Source organism: Cheilinus undulatus, linkage group 22, assembly GCF_018320785.1.
Source record: "Cheilinus undulatus linkage group 22, ASM1832078v1, whole genome shotgun sequence".
NCBI lineage: Eukaryota > Metazoa > Chordata > Actinopteri > Labriformes > Labridae > Cheilinus > Cheilinus undulatus.
The window spans coordinates 25,921,314-25,942,108 of NC_054886.1; the positions used below are offsets into that span (position 1 = coordinate 25,921,314).

At 38.5% G+C, this 20,795-nt stretch overlaps 2 protein-coding genes across 2 annotated transcripts; both read left to right on the forward strand.

The window, feature by feature from the left end:
* Nucleotides 1–276: 276 nt before the first annotated feature.
* Nucleotides 277–4,582, forward strand: emc4 (ER membrane protein complex subunit 4). The gene is made up of 6 exons (XM_041778832.1): nt 277–427; nt 1,375–1,519; nt 2,385–2,496; nt 2,730–2,883; nt 2,990–3,150; nt 3,904–4,582. Exons 2-6 carry the CDS (start codon nt 1,416–1,418, stop codon nt 3,937–3,939), a joined length of 567 nt encoding a protein of 188 aa, XP_041634766.1. The 5' UTR covers nt 277–427; nt 1,375–1,415; the 3' UTR covers nt 3,940–4,582.
* An 886-nt stretch (nt 4,583–5,468) lies between these two features.
* On the forward strand, nt 5,469–20,484 carry lpcat4 (lysophosphatidylcholine acyltransferase 4). Its single transcript, XM_041778812.1, has 13 exons — nt 5,469–5,905; nt 7,320–7,683; nt 10,924–11,036; nt 11,877–11,937; nt 12,128–12,186; nt 13,980–14,014; nt 15,050–15,104; nt 15,660–15,742; nt 17,611–17,736; nt 17,819–17,975; nt 18,871–18,963; nt 19,050–19,185; nt 19,814–20,484. The coding sequence occupies exons 1-13, from the start codon at nt 5,816–5,818 to the stop codon at nt 19,981–19,983; spliced, it is 1,542 nt and encodes a 513-aa protein (XP_041634746.1). The 5' UTR covers nt 5,469–5,815; the 3' UTR covers nt 19,984–20,484.
* Nucleotides 20,485–20,795: the final 311 nt, after the last annotated feature.

Sequence of the window (20,795 nt, forward strand, 5' to 3'; positions counted from 1 at the left end):
TCTCCACCATTAACTTTATTTTAAAGTAGAAACTTAGAGTACAAATGTTAGAAAGATTTGAGTCAAACTTGAACAGTTTAGAATGAAATTATTGAATTTAATTTTTTTAAAGTATTTGCTAAGTGCTGTTAAACAGAGCAAAGATCTAGCATTATTTTACTACGATGAATGGTGTAAAACTTTCCTGAAAGTATTATTTCTTCTGAACCACAGACAATATATACGTATATGTTATGGTATTAGGACCACTAGAGGGCGAATGTGACGCAACATCCACAGCAGCAGCGTGACTGCGTCATCATTGCGGGCCACGGAATCGGAGCAACGGAGACGGAGGGGGCGACTTGTTTCTCGACACATTAGGTTTTTTACTTTAAAAATAACGATAAAAGAGAGAGAATATCCGCCTTTTTAATGTTTATATAAGGTAAGATACATTTTTAATCGTGGCTAGTGTTGACGTATATGGAAAAAAAGGTTTTGTCGAAGCTGCTTTGATACAGGGACGTCGAGTGATAACATCCTGCTTTTAAAGGTGTTGAGTTTTAAGTGGATACCGTTTTTAATGTAATGTTAATGTCCGTTAATAGTTAACGGGCAGTGTCGCTCGTCAACCTACCTCTATTACTCAATTATCAATGTGCTGACATATAACTCCATTTTTATTTCGTCAACATAAAGCGGTTGCGTTTTTTAAAAATAATGCTGAATATGCATGAAACCGTACCACTACACAGATTACTAGTGAGCTAAAGCATTAAAGCATCAAGACCAGACCTAAAGTTATATACACTGTATGGACAAAAGTATTTGGCCACCTGACCACTGCATCATCAGGGACTGTAAATACACTTTTCTCAAATACATGTACTTTAAGATGGAGTTGTCCTCCTTTAGCAGCTCGAAGTAAAAAAAATCAGATGCGAGTCACATGTGAGCAAATTTTAAAAAAAAAAAGATTCAGGTCAGTTTTTACATCAGTGTGAACCTAATCTTGGAGAGTTTCTGTTGGAATTTGTGCCCATTAATTCTCTAGAGTGCACCTCTCTTGAGTAGTATTAGGTGCCGCAGACTTGGGTTTTATTGCCAGATACTAGAAATATAAAACCTTTAAGATAGCTGGCATCATTCCTTTTTATTTTTAAAGCTCATATATTTCAGTAACATGAGTCAGAAAAGCAGGGCTGTTTGAACTGAATCCTTAAGAGCAACTGAGCTGAATCTCTTTCTGTAAATCTGCTGTTTTAATCTCTCAGCTCTGTTTTGTGGTGTAGCAATGACCTATCTTGATTTCAGATACATTTCCCTCTCTCTATGTGTGCCTGTTTTGTCCAAATCCTATCTGATTTCTTGTCTTTATCTCTGTTAATACAGGTGCTTTCTGTCTCTGAGGTCCAGCAGTGCTGCCAGTTGCCATGGCGTCTCCAGGGGGACAAGGAGGTGGAGCTCTGTCTACCAGAGGAGGAGGCGGGGCCAGGAGGATGAAGTGGGCTCTGGAGCTGAGCCTGGGCAACACCAGGTACACAGGAACACTCACAACCTCATCCCTGCCAAAACACAGAGAAGGAAGGAGGAAAGGAAATTGGCACTAATGGGAGCAAGCTACCATGGCTCACATTAAAGACATTGCTAGAAGGTCTGCAAGACTCACTGTTTTTATTTTTTTTTTAAGTGTACTCAACGTTTGTAGAAATTTTCTGATGGTAATTGCAGCGTCAACATCCATTTGGAGTTTTAAAGTTCACACATTCCTTTGTCCCCTTACATTCCTTGTGGCTGTTCCCCACTTCCTGACCTCTAACGGGCATCCGGGATCACGTGATTGCAAAGAACCTATAGCCCATCAGGAACTAGCTGGCGGAAGGAGGAAGCACAGCAAACACAGCCATTGCAACAATAATAAACATGAAGCATAAAGTTAGACGGACATCAGAAATGGAGGAGCAGCATGTTGATTTGTGACAACAACATTAGTGTTCATACAAACAGACAAGGAGTGGAGTTGGACTGAGATTGCTACCACATTGAATGTAGCAAATAGCTGGCAGCTAAAAGTCACATTTGACCATGTGAGAGTTGGAGTTTAGAGGGTAGAGACTCTGGTTTTTGGTGAATGAATCTCTTAGTGTTTGGTGTGTTTTCATCTCGTTACACACCACAAACTAAGAACAAACTGTTAAATCTGTCTTGATTTGTCACAATGTCTCTCATATTTACGAAATCAGTTAAGATTTAAAAGTTTTTCAATATGCTAGGCTAAAAGTGTAGTGCCTGACAGAAATGATCTGCATTAAAGAGACAAAGTGGATGTGCTCTGAGTCGATGTGCTCTGAGTCGAAGGTGATGGCGCGTTTCACATACGTCTGTCTTTCTCTGTGCTGCAGGAGTCGTGACAGACAAAGCGGTCAAGGAGACGTTGTTTACCCCATCGGTTACTCTGAGAAACCGGTACCTGACACCAGCATCCAGGAGACCGACAAGAATCTGGTGGAGAAGGTGAGCAAGTTTTATTTTTTTTTCTTTGATTCAGAGACGGTTCTTCCCTATCACTGTCACTGGTCGTTGTGAGTTAAGTTTTAAATAAAAGACAAACATAAACAGAAGAAGTTAAAGCATAAAAAGCGCCGAGTGCCTAATAGTTGTTGATTTGATGTTGATTGGTCAAGAAAACTGAGACAGAAACGATTTTATTGATGTCACTTACGTCTCCTTCTGTCTCTGTGGTGCAGCGTTGCTGGGACGTGGCCCTGGGCCCCCTGAAACAGATCCCCATGAACCTGTTCATCATGTACATGTCAGGAAACACCATCTCCATCTTCCCTATCATGATGGTCTGTATGATGGCCTGGAGGCCCATTCAGGCGCTCATGTCCATGTCAGCCAGTGAGTATCCAGCCTTCACGGTGTTGCTAACTCTTTCCTTCCTGTCTCGATAAGAGACAGCTCATGAATCAGTGTCTGATACAGAGTTTACACTCTTGTGTCCCAGCCTTTAAACTGCTGGAGAGCTCCAGTCAGCAGTGGCTTCAGGGTCTCGTCTACCTGATCGGGAACCTGCTGGGCTCGGCGTTGGCCATCTACAAGTGTCAGTCAATGGGACTGCTGCCGACGCACTCGTCTGATTGGCTGGCTTTCATAGACCCACCTCAGGTGAGTCTACACAGGCTTTTCTTCACCTCATTTTTTGATTTGTCTTGTTTGTTTTGGAAGTAATTGTACTTTTTTCCTCTTGTAGCTCAGCTGGGATCAGTTAAAAAGCTGTCATAGAGAATTTCAGACACCTTTATTTGTACTTAAATGGATCTTTACTTGTCCAGTGCTTCCAAATGAAGCAACCTCCAGAGAGTTTGGGGTTTCACTCGTTTATATTTGTGACGTTCAAAAATTGGGGGTGCAGTTCACATTGAGGACAGTAGAGGGCAGCATGGGTTCAGTTTGTCATTGAATTTTTGAATTGAATCATAGTTTATCTGTCTGCAAATAAACACAATAATAATTTTTCTACTTCTGACTGACATTTGATCTTTGAGGACAATGCCAATTGAAAAATTAAAAATCTTTTTATCTGTAGACATGTTTTAAAATCTATGATATGAGTATTATTTAGATAGGATTCTTTTATTATTTTTATTTTAAATACATAGTTGTTTCAAATTTGGATTTTCCTAAAACAACATACAAATAATGTCCACAGAATATACTGAAAAATCCTCCATTTTTGTTTGGATTTTCAGTATTAAAACAAATAAACTAATGATAAAAATACAAAAAGGCTATTCAGAAATAATTAACATAATTCAAGAGTTAAGTTTTGAAAAGTTTGAGTTTAAGTTTGAAAACTTACCTGAAATTTTTAAGTCAAAAGAATCATCTAGCTAATGTTTTTTTCCTGTTTTCTTTCAGAGGATGGAGATCATGGGAGGAGGGATGGTGCTGTGAAGACTCAGCGTGCACATGGCCAGATGTTTTACAGAGGTTTATACTGTACAGCTGTTTAGCTTTTTCCCCCCATAACAGTTTAAATTTTACAGCAGTAGTTACAACACGCAGGAAGTCTGATTCCCTTTTCACTGAAAAAATAATTCCTCTTTACTTCAGACTCTTGCTCTGCTTCTTGTCCTTTTGCTGAGCTTTGTTGCTCCCATCTCTTATTTTTTCATTATTTCAATAAAGTTTAAAAATCCAGCTGTCATTCTGCTGTGCTCTCCTCTGTAGAAGAATTATTTATAATGTTGCGACACAGGATACAGAGCTGTACAGTCGAACTTGATTCAAACAGGAAATGATCCATCTATAACTCGCTAAAATAAAAGTTTGTAAATCAATCTAATTGTCTCTTATTAGCTAGTATACTACAGAGGATTTTTTTCTTATTTTTTCCTCAGTTTATTTTCTCTTGTAGTGACACATCTGATTTTGTCAGCTTGCTTTCAGCATGCCACCCCACACATTTAACCAACCTGTTTAATTTATAGGGCTGTTTAATTTATACTGATTCTTTCTCTGTAAATGTGCCGATATAAATCCGAAATGGCTGAATAAAAAAAGTTGGAATTGTTTCAATAAATGTATGAATGAAGAAGGAATTGTGTCAGGCAAGTATTCTTGGTAGATTTTTTCCACATAGGTGTGATGGAAATGGTATCTTACTGTTAAATGCCCATTGAGAGGATTTAAAAAAGCATCCAACTTCCTAACCAACCATTGTTTTTCGTATCCCTTGCTTTCTAATGTTTTTCTGTGTTGCTGGTATCAGTAGCAACACCCTGGACAGAGAACAAAAGCAGTGAGGCAGGGCGGAGGGAAAAAGCTGTGAGCTTGTCCAACCTTTTTAGGAGTCATTTATAAAAATATGTGGAAGTGAGAGGTGATAAAGTTTTACTGTCCAATAAAGAAGATAATGGAAAGGGGTAGGGGCTAGTTTTGCTCTAAGAAAACAAACATTCTAATATTTTGTACCTATATCTTTATCTTTTTAAATGTCCATTTGGTGCTGTGAAGTTCTACTGTACATATAGTCTAAAGCTATGAGATTTAAGCATACTGTTTCTGTTGTATGCAAGCATTTTCTAGAATTAACCTCCAACAATATCCCCAATACATTACGCAATGATGCAAGAATTAAAATATAAAAAAGCACTGGTCAAAATCATTTGATAGTCTTCTGGGATCAATAACAAACATCCAAAATGAATATAAATACTCATTGTCAACACACCACTCATTATTTTGACTTTTTTTCTTTAAGTGTAGAGTGAATTGAGTTACTGCTCCATATTTATGCACAATTGTTTTTATTGACACATTTTTTTTTTTAGTAGGCCTCTGAGAAAACCACATAACCCTAATATGAGTAATTAGCTTGGGAAGGTTGAGTTTCAGGGACCGGTTTGACTTGCCTGACCCGCCTCTGAATGTCGGTGGGCCGGGCTGTCAGGCCACGAAGGGGCGGGACAGGTGAGGAGACTTAAAGTGTGAAAAGGATGGTTCGAGTCACTCGGTCGTGTGTCGCCATGTGGAGGCCAGAAAAGTTTGTTTTTAGCCAGTAAATGTCGTTTATTGTGTCTTTTGGGAGGCGTCAAACCTCAACCGTTTGTTTTAGCTAAGTTAACGTTCAAATTTTAAACCAGCGCGAGACACTAACGGTTTTTTCTAAGAAGTGGGAAACTACTAACACACTGGGAAACTCGTATTGAGCCTACGTTTTTTACTCATCATCCTTCACATCAACAGAAAACGGTTTAATTTAAGTTTTTTTTCCAATTTAAAAGAAGATTTGTAGTTAAACTCGCCTGCCAGATTTTGCTCCGTCACCATGGAGAAACACGACTGTCACTCAGCAACGCACGAGTATCCACATCCGTTCGTTCATGAGGTGAAGATGACCCACGCGCAGAGGATCAGGGTAACGTTTAATTTAAGGTCACTGAATTTAAATTTAAGAGGGACTTAAATATTGGCACCGAAGTCAACAAGAGTTCAAGTATAATTGTAACAGTAGTCAAAGGGGATGTGCTTTGGTTGATTGTTTACGGTTAAATGGCTTAATTGAGCCTTAATGTGCCACCTGAAACTAATCAGGCTGTAATTTGACCAACGCTTAACAACTTATAATGCATTGTGCTTTAATGAAACAAAACTATTCCTACTAGCTCAAAAGGACCTTTCTCATATTTAAAGCATCATTCTGGGCTATATTTACTCTGTTTCACATGTATTTTTTTATATTTATTTTTGACAACAGATCTAAGCATTATTTACAGTCCTCAAACTGACTGTAGGGCTTAAGCAAAACATACCTGTCATCGTGTTTCACCATCGGCACGCTGACACATCATAACAACATACCACAGGAACAGAGTTGCGTAACTCCATGGTAGTCACTTAAGTAGGGTTGGACATCATGGTTATTTGTGTCATCATGATAGTTTATTTTCCCCCAGTATTATTAAGCAAAATAAACCTATGCATGTCAGACACGGGTCCTGACAATTATATGGCACAAATATGTCAACTATGATCATTTTAATGTAAGACATGTTTGTTTGTTTGTTTAAGATGTTTACACTGTATAATTTGATTATTTCTCTTTTTTAGCAGCAATTGCTTTCCTTCTGTTTTCTCATTTGGAACTATTTAGTGCTACGTTATTAATGTTCCTGCATAAGCAGATGTAGCTAAGTTAGCTTTTGCAATGTGGATTTTAGCAAACGTAGCTAAATGCTAAATTGGCTATCATAACTTGGATACGTAGCTGCTTTCTGAGCTTACCTACCCAGCTCTGTTAGCTACGTAGTTTTTGCAGCTAACTGAGCAACAGAAGCTACATTATCAGGTTTTACTTGCATATAACCAATCAGCTGAAGCAATGAGTAACCGCATTCAGCTCAGGCAGTCAGGTATTTACTAGCAATGAGGCTAGTTGTGCTCACACTGCTAATGTTAGGCACACTTAGGTAGCCACTTTCACGTTGTTTACCCTGTTAATATTGTGACCCCGTGTTGAACAAGTAGGGCTCAATCTTGACTGTTTTCTCAGTGTTTTCTGAAATTTTGACTAGCTGACTAAATGTAATTTAAAATTTGTGTCTAACTGGATTTGACAATAGCCACCTAGGGACATCCTTAGTGTCAAAGCATGGTTTCGCAGGTCTTCTTCTCAAATACAGTAAATAAATGTTTTTGTGCTAATGATTAAACAATATTTGTGGTGATACTCTAAGCTTTTGGAATGATGTGAATTTTTTTGTCAGATCTTAATAATAAATTATTAAAACTGTTCTCCTTATCTAGCTGAAGCTATATGTTTTTGTCCATAGGGCATAATCCTGGGCAGCATCCTCTTCCCTCTTCGCGTCACCCTGGCAGCCATCATTTTCCTCATCATTTGGCCTCTAGCTCGACTCCGATTGGCCGGCCTGTCAGAGGAGGAGCGCTCTCGTCCCGTGGAGGGCTGGCGCCGCTGGTTCTTCCACCCCGTCATCCTGTATCTGAGCCGAGCCGTCTTCCTCTCCTTGGGCTTCATGTGGGTGAAGGTGAAGGGACGCAGGGCGGACCTGAAGGAGGCGCCGGTGCTGGTGGTGGCTCCTCACAGCAGCTTCCTTGACATGCTGGTGCTGTGTCCAACTCAGCTGGCCACGGTGGTGTCACGGTCGGAGAACACCAGCCTGCCGGTCATTGGAGGTAAGAGGCCATGGACCTACAACCTCCAAAAATCCCTCAAGGCATCGTTGATATATAGCATCTACAAAAATGGGATAGACAGAACCATACCTTGGGCCCAGGTTATTGATAAGAGCAATCATCCGGGTATTTTTACCCCTCTGGGAGTGAAAATGTTCCATCAAATTAATGGCAGCAAACAGGAAAGATGAGGTCTTTACACATTTAGAGGCTTAAAGTACATAAACCGTAAAGTATGACAGCTACTAGGATCCCAATCCAATGATCAGTGGGTTCAACATAATAAATGATGACTTATCTTAACAAGGATTAGCAATGCAACATGAAAAATAAACTGAAGTTATAGGTGTGTTTGTGCAAGGCACAATGGTATGTAAAAGGTGCAGTAGAGGAGCTATACAGATGTGCAGGTCTGTTACTGATTAAATTGTAGTGCAGTTAACTAAAGTAGTATAACAGATGTTGTGTGCAGTTGTAAACAAAAGATAAGGTCCAGTGTCCATTAATGTTATAAATATTCTGTCTTCTGGCTCTGGGGCTCAGTGAGTCATATGGGGTGATGGAGTGTCTGTTCTGACTCTCTCCATCCAATTGGAGAAACAAGCCCATCATTTGATAAGAGGAGTCATAAACTGACATCAAATATCTCATGTTTGAATATTAATCATGTTTTACAAATTTGATTTTAACATTTAAAATGTAAGTGAATGTGTGAGGAACCTCTTAGCAAGTAGGCTGACTACAGCTCCTGCTGTCACAGGGCGATCACTGACTGATGGTTAGTGCAAACTAGACCTGGATGATGTGGCCTAAATAATATATTTAACACCTCCCTGTAAAGTTAAACTGTAATAATGTTTTTTTAACCTGAATGATAACCACTGTTGTCAAAGCAACAAGAAATGAATTTTATTTATGCTGTAAAACGATATGCTTTTTTTCATATGTAATACCCTTTTCTTAATGCATAATTTTTTATCTTACCTGTGGATTGGCACACTGAACTGAAAAGTATTGAGAAAGTAAAAGTCTGACTTCAGGGCTAAGCTAGTATGTGCACAACATTAGGATACCAAAATTTAACTACAAGAAGAGGGGCAAAAAAATGAATGAGAAGTGGCAAAAAAGTGGCTTAAAAAAGAGCAAAAAGCAGCAAAATGGATTCAAAGTGGGGACAAAAAAGAAGAAAAGTGGCTAAAAAGTGGCAAATATGCGTGAAAAGTGGCAAAAATGGGCAAAAAGCTGCAAAATGATTTAAATTCGTTAAAAAGAGTGAATAACAGAAAAAGAAGTGGCAATAATAGCTGAGAAGTGGCTAAATGGCAGAAAAGCTGCAACAGGAAGTGGCAAAATAGGTGAAAAGCAGCTAAATCAGTTTAGAAGTTGCATAAAAGTGGGGAGGAATGGGAGATAAATGACAAAAATGGTCACAAATGTTACTAGAAACGGGCACGAAGCAGCAAAAATGGATGACAAAAAGGGAGAAATGTGGTGGATAAGTGGCAAATACGTGGGAAAAGTGGCAGAAATGGTCGAAAATTGGTAAAAGTGAAAAGCGGAAACAAGTGGCAATAATGGCTGGGAAGTGGCTAATTGGGAGAAAAGCAGCTAAAACGTGTTAACAGCAGCGACAAGAAATGTCTAAATTGGGTTAGAAGTTGCAAAAAAGTGGGGAAAAAGGGAGATGATGGCAAAAATGTGTTATAGGGTCAAAAGAGTGTGTTACTATAAATGGGTAAGAAGCAGAAAAAAATGGATCTGCATGGTCAAGTAGGGTGAAAAACAGCACAAATTGGTAAAGAGTGGCAAAAATGGTTGAAAAGCAGCAGAAAAGAGTTAGAGGTGGTTAAAATGGTGTCAGAATGAAACTTGCTGAAGACTGGACTCAGACTGAGCTGTTGTCCGTCTCATATCACTTTGTTATAAGCTTTGTGTTTGTGCACTCCAACAAGTGTTTAAACCACTGATGACAATGTGGAAAAGACATCAATACCATTGCAGAAATTTTACTGGTGATGGTATTGATACTAGCTTACCGCCCACCACTATTAGAAACACAACACTGGTACTTCCCTCAAGTTTCTGCACAAAGACACAGAGGTCTTCTTTGACACTCTTTTCTTCTTTTAGAGAGAAGAACATGATAAATTCTTATCAGTTAAACTGCACATAATGCAGTAGTGGGGGCTGTAAACTGGTATCATTACAGTCACGGTCAAATTTCTGCCACTGAATGGATTTTTGCAACTCCACTGTCAGCCTCTAGGGGGCTTTAACACAAGCTGTGAGCTGCAACGGCGTGACATGGTTTGTCTTGAGCCTGGCGCTGTATTTGTTTTATAAAGACTTGTTCAACTCTTTAAAGACATATTTTAATGGATGACTCACTGGTTTTAAGCCTGTGATTATTCTAAGAAGCAGCTGTGGAGTTAAACGAGGTCAGAAGCAGCTGTAAGCACAGTAGCTCTGTTCACTCGCCAGTAACTCTGCTAGAGCTCAGTTAAAGCAATAAAATGTACTATTTTCTACAAGTTCTTCACAATAAAGCTCAGACATGAGTTGAGTTTGCCATCAGGGGTTTGATTCAGAGGGAGAATGAGGGTTGTAACACCTAAATGTGCATTTAAAGGGTTATCTCTCTTAATTTTGTAATACTATGATGATATACCGTTGCCATGAAGGGCAAATAAATACCTTGGAAAAAATGTGGCTATATAGCCGAAGGGGTAGCAGGAAGTGATTTTGGACTGCTCTTTTCATTTGACAGCTTGGAGGAATAAAAATCATCCTATGGCTTATATTATCAACAGCTGCCTGATTTAAGTGTGAACTTTATACCTTAGAAGGGGAGAAATAGGAGGGGGTGGAGTATTTATACCAGATAAGGCTTAAGATTGGCAGCCAGGATTTAGTTATTAGTCCACAACCATAAGTCATGTTTGTTATTATGCAACTTAAGCCTTGATGACATTATATTTCATAATCCAATATAGTTTTATTTTGGAAGGCCCACTCTTTTTCTTAACTAAAATAACAAGCAATAACTAAGAGTAATGTTTAGAGCAGAGGGGTCAAGGGAAGATAAAAGGTATGCACTTGAGGTCCAAAATTAAACTGGTGACTCACTCTTGGTTTAATGGAACACTTCCGGTCTGTGCTCCCTTGAGCCTCCTTCTCTCTCATTTCTGGTTCCCATTTTTCCTCTTGTACCAACATTAACTGTATCTTTTCTTCTTGTAGCTCTCCTGGAGTTCAACCAGTCGGTTCTTGTGAGCAGAAAGGACCCCGAGTCGAGAAAAAAGGCAGTGGCCGAGCTAACAGGGAGGCTGACCTCCAACGGCTACTGGCCACAGGTGAGAAGTGTTATGATTGGTTACTGAAGTTAACCTAATGCACTCTGCATTTCAGTGACTTTATGTGCACAAATTATTACAAAGCCAGTGAGAATGTACTGTCCCCCTAAGTAATGAATAGTGATGAAGGCAATGAAGGCAATTTATTTAGAATTTTTTACACAGATGAATTTTTGGATGGTCTCTCCTCCTGTTGCTGTTTTTCAGTAAAGCACTAACAAATGATTAACTTTGATATAACTTGTAAGACATAGGGTTCTTTATTCTTTAGAAATATTGTCAGTAAACGAATACTCCACCTGCACAGGTAAACGCCATTCTGAGTGGAACTCAATCAATTATCCCCATTGTACATGCAGCTGTGTGCACTCTGATTAACCCTGGCTTTACAAACAGTTGAGAACTTGGTTTGTTTACAACTTAGACAGTGCTGACACTAAGCAGACAGAGGCTGCGTGCCACAAAGTCTAGTAAAAGTCCAAACAGACACATATTCTGAATTCTCTGAATAGAGCGCCAAAAAATGCACACGAACCTGAACAATGTATCTGCAACAAGGTCCGGGTTCGGGATATTTTAACGGAGTTATACTGTATATGTAGCTCATAAATATATAAAATCTTAATCACTGAATTTATCCATACTGAGCATTTAAACATATGTAATTAGGGTGAACAGAAGCTGGGAATGGTTTCATCTTTACAGAGCTTTGTATTATGCCTCAAATATTGGAGAAAAAAAACGTGAAGTCATAAACTTGTGTAAATTCACCTGCAGGAGAAACACATATCTCTGGCAGCTCATCTTTTCTTATAAAATAACATTTTCCATTTTAAACAGATGCTGATGTTTCCAGAAGGCACCACAACCAACGGTACAGCCCTTATAAAATTCAAACCTGGTGAGTTTAACCTCTTAATCTGTCTGGTTTTTCCTGAAATCTGTCTCAGAACATTTTGTCAGCAATCATGTAAGACTGGTCAGTATGAGAGGAAAAAGGGCGCAGCAGCTCTGTTTTTACTACAGGATGATGGACGACTCCTTGTACTATAACTGTGCCTCTTTTCTCCTCTCTCTCTTTCTGTCATCAGGCGCCTTCCTCGCCGGAGTCCCGGTTCAACCTGTTTTGTTACGTTACCCCAATTCGCTGGTGAGTAAAGTCTGGTTAGACTACAAATTTTTATGAATGATAGCTATGACACTTTGAGCTGGAGTTTTTTGTTCAAAGTAACTGGGGTAGGACAACATTTCAATTGTAGTATGATTTCAAGACTCTGGGGAGGCCCCTTTTAGAGCAGTTTGTTTCAGCATTGATCAAACAATGGAGAAACTTTTCAGGCATTTATGAAGTAAATGTATTTATGAAATCCATACCTCTGTATTTTAAATGGTGTAGACCAATACTCTTTAAGAAGTACTTAAAAGGCTTTAATGGGAAAAAAGTAAGCCATTTCGGACTTGACATGGGAACAGCGGCTGAGTGTCTATTAAAATAATCTAAAATCTGTGGGCTGTTTGCCATATATGGGTGCAACCAAAAACAGATGAAGGTTTTGGAGCGGCCTAGGCAAAGTTTGGACTTAAATCCTTCTTGGTAACAGTTTGGCTTTTTGATTGTGGACTAAATAACGACAAAGGATGGAGGAAAGGAAACAGGCAGAAACTAGCTCACATTTAAGAGCTGTTTTGTAGCACAGGCTCAGTACTGAACGGTTAATTGTTTCTCGATCACCTCCCCAATAAAGTTGATCCGGTTGATAGTCAATCAAATTTCAATTAAAAGCATGTTTGTGACAAAATTAGGTGTATGGTACGTTAAAGGGCTCTGCTAGCCTCTTAGCTCAGTACAAGACCTCTCAAGACTCTTGTCTCCCTTCATCTGGCGAGACAAAGGTCGGCAGGACTGTGTAAATTGGAATTTGGTTGCCTCTTCTCCAGGTAAATCAGTTAAACTGTGTGTGTGTGTGTGGGGGGGGGGGGGGGGGTGAGGTTGAAAGTGTAGGGATTGTATTAAATGTTTGTAGAAACCACCGGTGAACATTTGCATGTCATAAGAATCATGTGACTGCAAAGAACCTATAGAGACATGACATACATCTTTGTTTAAGAGAATAAAAATTGAAACTTTCACGAAAAAGCTGAATTGAATTAATTTGTGACCAAGTAAATTTGCAATGTCTCAATAAATATCAATGAAAGAAATGAGTACACCTTGCATGTAAATGCATTTAAATGTGAAAAGCTGTGCATATGTTTTATCTGTATTTGAAAAGGCTGCATCAGCTGTACAAAATAACATAATTATGACCCTGAAATCAAAGAAAGTTGAGGCACTTTATCCCAATTTAAACCCAAAGCTGTGAACTATGAAAATCTGCATAGGAGCCCATACGTTTTATTTTTCAATGAGGGGGACTTTATTTGGAGAGGGACTCAGTTCCCAAACAAGCTTAGGCACATCACTTTATCTGGAGAGACTTAACGGTTTCAAAAACAAGACCAGACTGGATGCCAACTTGATGTGTTTTGCATGAACAGACCATACACATAGGAATCCAGTATAGATCAGACATTACGTTAGAAAAACAGCAGCCAACCTGCATTGTTAACATGTGTAGCATAACTGTGGCATTGTACATACAACAGGGCAGCTGCTCTGTCCTGTTCCTGCAGATCATGCAACTCTGACGCGTTCATATCTTGCACAGCGTGAACACCACACTATATCCTTGTCTTTATCAGGTTCTGTGTGTTTATGGACATGCTGTAATGTTTGTTCAGGCCCCTCTATGTTTACATACTGCTTCCTGTCAGAGCATGTAAAAGGGAAAGTGAGCAGAAATACACATGCTATTAAAACACACACCACCCCATCTGTTCACAGGGAAAATATTTTATACTGTGTCCAGTGTTTGACTTTGGCTGTTTATGACTCTTTCTCAGGATACTGTTCGCTGGACTTTTAAAGGAACCAAATGGTGAGTTTCTCCATCCTCTATCTGCTGATGTGGTATTGTTTAATAAAGTTCCTGTAAAGTGATTTAAAAATCTTTATTCTAGATTTATTGTATGACAGGAAACTGCTTAGAACCACCAGGCTAAATTTGAGTCAAGAAAAACATCTCTAAGTTTGTAAAATTAAGCTGAAAAAAGGAAGGTGAGGCAGCAATATCTGCTCTGGGATGGTGTGGGCGTGTCTTTGGAGTGAGGCAAAGCCACGCCCATTTACAAGACGTGCCATCCTGACTGGAGGAATCATCTGTCTGCTATGCTGCTATGTTACAACTCCTCTTTTTTAAGCCACCAGAGAAATAATCACATTTATGCCACGACAGGCAGACAGTTTAAAGATTAAAAAGTCAGTTTCTTTTTCTAATCCCATGTTTTTATCTGTTAGAGTATTCCTTATGTCATTTTCTGAGCTATGTGAAGTTAAGTCTCTCCCATTTGAGACATCTTTGTTATTAATTTGCTATTGAAAACACTGAATTTCCTGTTGTTGCTCTTCAAAATAAGAGTCTTAAATGATTATCAGCATTGGAGGCTTTAATTATGAAAGATTTAGCAAGAATAAAATGGGTCTATCTTCACATACTTTACTGAACTTTAGCATTTTGATGCTAACAGACGGGAGGGATTGAACTGTCGCTGCTTTGAGAGAGACAAAGCCACAGTTTGCTTCTTTTAAACATCAAATACTAAAAATGAGTGAAATATGGATTAAAACACACCTTCAGCAGGTAAGATTGTTCTGCTGCATCTGATTCAAGTGAAAAATAGACACGCATTCCAGCAATTAGCCTGCCCCTGACCTTAAGGGGAACTTTGATCAGAGCGCAGCAGCCTAGCTCAGTGCTAGACACAGAAGTTGTAGATTAAATTTACTGTTTTCTGTTACAAATCTCTCTCTCTCTTTTTTGAGCTGTTGATGGTTTTATTTATTGCAGGGTGTGATAACACACGTGAACAGTAATGATTTGGTTGCTTAAGATTTTTTTTTCATCTTTTTCCAGGTATGAGGCTCTGTGGCACACAGTTTCACAGATCTACACCAACATGACCATCGAGGTAAGACAGTTTAAAGAGAATTTAACAATTCAAGACATTTAAAGAGTAAAACCTGACAAATAGACAAAAGACTTTTAAAATCTTAACCAATTCTGAAAATGAGGCCCTACACATGACAACAAATAATGGGGGGTTTTATCCGTATAGTGTTGTGATGACCATACAGCACACCACACAGTTACAGATTCATTTACCAACAACCAGAGTCTCCACTCTAAAAACGTACAATCTTGAGTCGTCAAACAAGACTGTAGAGCTGTAGGGATTAGTGCATCTCTTAAATAGTGCCCGTGAAGATACAGGGCACAGCTGATCCTCCGTGAACTGTTTGAATAACCACTGATACCCCCAGTGTGTTTACTTCAGTCTGTCATCACTGTTTGTGTAGATATGGGTCCAAAGAAGCAAAATACCTCATAAAGGGTGTGGTTATAAAGTGCAGCAAACAAGCTTGAATATTTATATTTTAAGCCACTGTCAGACTACACTCTATCCTACCTTTTCACCATCCTCTCTGACTAAAATTAAGAAAATAAATGTGTTACTGTGCTGCAGTTCCTTCCAGTTTACAAGCCGTCCCAAGAGGAGAAGAACGACCCCAACCTGTATGCTGACAACGTCCAGAAAGTCATGGCTAAGTGAGTAATACAATCCAACGTTGTTTTATGACTTTTATCAGCCAGAGATGGACGGTTTGCTCCTTTGTCAGGCACCAGATTATATTTTATTGTGCATTTGAATATATTTCAATCTTCCATGTGATGTGGCTGCTGGGAATGAAAGCTTTTTTTATTTTGCTCCACCATTACCATCAGAGACGGCAGAGAACAACACTGTAAAATTTGAGTTAATAGCCAGGGAGGCATAATACAAGACAGTCCTTTAATTTTTTTGCAGTACTCCTGTAAAGAGGAGATGGGAAAAGCTATAACAAAGGAATACCAGAAAGAATATATAACTATAAAAAATGAGGATATAAATGAACCAATTTAATGATCTTGGCTCTTGAGTTATTACAATACAAGATTAACTTTGACAGGATTTAAAGATGCAATATGTAGAATTTTTTTCCTTTTTAAAAGTGGCCATTCCTATCATGTATGTTCTTTAATTTAGGTCTTACAGCGGTGTTACTCAACTCTGCTCAAACAAAGAGCCAAATTGTTTAAAGATACCATTGCAAGAGTCAAAATCCAAGTGGTGAAAAATGGGTTAAAGTGGCAATGAAGATTGGTTAAAGCTGGCAAAAATGTCAGAAAGCTGTAAAAAGGGGGCAAAAATGGTTGAAAAGAGGGAAAATGGGCATTAGATGGCAAAAACGGGGTGAGAAGTGACACAAATGGGGAGAAAAAGTGTCAGGAATGGGTGAGAAGTGACAAAAAATGAGTTGCAAGTTGCAAAAATAGTCCAAAAGTGGCAAGAAACGTGGCAACGAAGGAGTGAAAGTGACTAAATAGGCAAAAAGCAGCAAGAAATCTCAAAAATGGGGGAAAAAGTGGCATTTAATGGCAAAGGCAGCTTAAATGGGTGAAAAGTGGCAAAAATGACAAGAAGAGGAAAAAAGCAAATTGTAAAAAGCAGGATAAGAGACAAAAACTGAAAAAAGGCAAAAAATAGGCTAAAAACAGCAAAAAAGTTTTAAGAGGGGAAGAAGTAGCAAAAACAAATGAAGTTTGAAAATGAAAGCCTACTGTATAAGTGTGGGGAAAAAACCTCACTAATGTGACATGCAGTGGATAATTTCTGAAGTCAGTTTCCCTTTTTGAGGTTTTCTTGGGTATAAATATGTCAAATTAAGACATAAAAGAGCCAGAAATCATCACAAAAGAGCCATGCATTGAGTATTACTGTCTTACAGTATTTAAAATATATCCTAAAGTAGTAAAATGTTTTTGTGAAAACATCATAAGACACCTTCTTATGAGGCGTCTTTTTTTAATTGAACAGAATCCTCAACTCAAAATGGTAAGTAAACAGCTGATATAGGCAGAGCAGGGCTGTACTCATCCTTACTGTTCAGTTGAGAGCCCCCCGGTGGCCGAGTTTCACACACTGTGTGTTTTAATACAAAATTAAACTACAAAGATAAGTGATTTGATACCACAGCAACTTAATAGAAAATGCCAGGCATTAAATGTTGAATGGTCTGGTTTTGTAATACTTCCACCTAGTGTTGATGTCCAGTGGTGCTTCATTATCAAAGTGAAACATATTCATTATTTTTATTTAAATGGGTTTCATAGATTAATTCCAGTCAGATTTTATATCATGTTGTGCAGCACATGTTAGAAGATAAGATGTCACATTAAAATATCAGCTCAGGGTTAGACATGATTAAAAAGCAAGAGTTACAATCTCCTCATGCCACAGAATATGGCTTTAAAAATGTGTTTATAGGACTTCTACTATTTGAGGAGAAACTGCCAACAAAACTTGTTTTTCTGACAACTAGAATAGAATCGTCTTTTATAAAATGTGAACTGCTCCCTTTTCTGCTGTCCTTCAGGGCCCTGGGAGTCCCAGCCACAGATTACGTGATGGAGGGCGGCGTTCCTGTCAGTAAACTCGGTGGTCTCTCCCTCCCGGTGGAGTTGCCGGCCCGGGAAACTCTCTCGCTGCTGCACAAACATGGGTACAGGAGGAAACTAAATCTAACTGTTTATATATTTTCATTTCGCGTTCATCTCTCCTCACTGTCTGTGTTTCTCTCACAGTGCTGGAGCGCAGGAAGTGGAGGCAGCTCTGAGGAGGATTATTGATCAGTGCCAGTCTGGAGCTGAGGAGTCAGAGATCAGTGCTGATGAGCTCGCCTCTGTCCTCGGGCTGATGGACAAAAAGACCGCTATCAATATCTGCGGCTTCTACTCCAAGGTAGGGGGACTTCTGAGTCTGCTGTTTACTGCTTAATATTTACTTTTAAACAGATAAAAACCAGGGGAAATGTTTACTAGCATCAAAAGTTATTGGTTCAAACCCTACCTACCCCTGCACCTAGCACTAGCATGAAATTAAGATGTCAAAATAATGAGAAAATATTGAAATTATGAGATAAAAAGTTGAAATTACGAGATAAAAAGTTGAAATTATTAGAAAAAAGCCAAAATTATTAAATTAACAAGCCATAAATATGAGATAAAAAAGTCAAAATTATGAGGAAAAAAAGCCAAAATTGTGATAGGAAGTCATAGTTGAGAGACAAAAGTTAAAATTATGAAATAAAAAGTTGAAACTATGAGATCAAAAGTTGAAATCATTAGAAAATAGTGAAAGTTATTAAATTAAAAAGTCATAAATATGAGATAAAAAGGCAAAACTATGAGATAAAAAGTCAAAATTACAACAAAAAAAGCCAAATTATGAGAAAAAAAAAATCTGAAATTATGTGATAAGAAGTCATAATTAAGAGAAAAAGTCTAAATTATGAGATAAAAAGTAAGAATTATGAGGAAAAAAATCGAAATTATGAAATCAAAAATTCATTATGAGATTTAAAAGTAAACGTTATGAGATAAAAGTAAAAATTATGAGATTAAACAGTAATAATTATGAGATAGAAATTCGAAATTATGAGATAAAGTTATCTAATGATTTCAACTTTTAATGTCATAATTATATTAATCCTATTGTTGGAAACAATAGAGAAATTAAAAAGAAGTATATATGCATCCGTAGTTCAAAAAAAGAAGCATCATTGGATATATCAGACAAAAAGGTGAAGTTAAATAGTGTCCAGAACCAACAATATAAAGATTGTTTCTGTTTTTAGGATGACAGTGTGGACCTCAGACAGATCTATTTGAGTGTTGCTGCTCTGTCAGGATCCCTCAGCTTCAAGTCACTGCTTCACAAGGCTTTCACTGTGAGTCCCCATTTTTCTTTTTGGACATTTTGAAGGGTGAAGTTCAAGGATCCACTGTTTTTAAGTTCTTCGTCTTTGTTTTTCAGCTGTTTGACAAGGACGGCAAAGGCAGTCTGAGTGCAGAGGAGCTGTCAGGCCTCATGGGGGCGTTGCTGGGTCTTCCTCAGAAAAACATAGCTGAGCTGTACGCTCAGGCCTCCAGCAACGGCCAGCTGACTGAAGGTGAGTATCTCAGAAATGAGTTTTTCTGCATTAGTTACATTTGTATATAAGGAGGAATACGGGCAGCTTATATAAGTTATATTAAGGACTATATGAGGGTAAGTTGTGTTCAGAAGTGCTGATGAAGGCTGCTACTAGTGATGCAAAAGCCACCTGCAGTCCTTTGTTTGCCATAAATGGATTGTCAGCTCTTTATCAACACATTTTCTTAGTTTGAAATAAAATGTTCCCATGTACCATCAAATGATTTTCCATAAGTAGCAGGGTTGTGCGCTCTTGAAATTCACTAACTCCTTTTTCTTTACTGTATGAGTTGTTGGTCAATGACCTTTAATAGACAAGCGTCAATATAATGAAGGCAAAAAGCTGCAGGCCAGAATGAAGCTGATTTGCGTAACATGCAGTTAGGACACACTTTATGATAAAGGACTGTCCTTGAGGGTCTCCATGGTTTTAGTTTACATCCCACACAGCAGGTAGTTCTATACAGCCTGAGCTCTCATGTGCCCTCTAGAGGTAATTTCTAGAAACATGCAATGCCTTTGGGCAAGTATATTTACATTTAAGCTCATGAATACAAGGTGAAACAGCAAGTATATCTTTTGCCTAACTGTGTCTACTTCTATAGAACACCTGCTGCAAGCTCTGACGACCCATCCGACCTATCAGAGAGTGGTAAACGAGTACCTGCAGCCTGAGGAGGCGGGCTCTCAACTGCTCAACGGGAAGGCTGAGAACAATAACGGAAACATTCACAACGTCAGCGGCTCTATCAGCTACAACAAGAAGTTTGAATAAGGATTTTTGGAAATCAGTGTAACAGCTGAATCTTTGTCAGCCAGGTTTGTAATATGAATATCATCCCAAAGGGAAAGACGGACCCAGAAAACCATGGACTATGGACTAGGACTGGGACTAAGGATTGTATTTTTTAAGTGTTTGTGTTTGGATGTGGTCTTAAAACTTTATTGCTGTAATATTTATTGTCATGAAAAATTAGAAAACCCAAGAGAGGCTTTAAATTAAGACTACAGTTGCTCTCTATGTGTGTAAACACATGTCTTTGTTCATGTTTACCAGTGTGCCTTTTTATAACCCTCAGAGAAGATACTGATGTAAATCTTTATACCATTGAAGCCATAAATGTATTATTTATAGTGTCACCTTTTGTATATTGAATGATTTTAAAGGGACAAGGGTATGTGCAAACAGAAACTTGCTTTGTAACTCAAGAAGTTTATTTTAGTATCATTTTTTTGAATATTTTTATACTATTGATTAAACTGTGAACTCTTTTAAGGAGCTTTTGCAGTGTCGTTTCTTTCATCTTTATGCTTTCTTTGTGCATCTTGGATCTCTCCTTTGTTCTCTTGGCTGTTGTTCACATTAATTATTCTTCTTCCCACGTCTTAGCATTATTCCTCTTCCTTTCTTTCCTTTTTTCTTAGGCAGCTGACGTTTGTGTCCCTCTTTGTGGAACAACAGAAAGTCTTTGTACTTTGTTGGCAACTTTGCAGAAAGCCGTACTGGTCTTGTACAAGGAAAGTGCAAGATGCACTTCTTACAGCTTGATCTTGTTCCCACACAGCATTTTCCAGCTCCCAAATTCT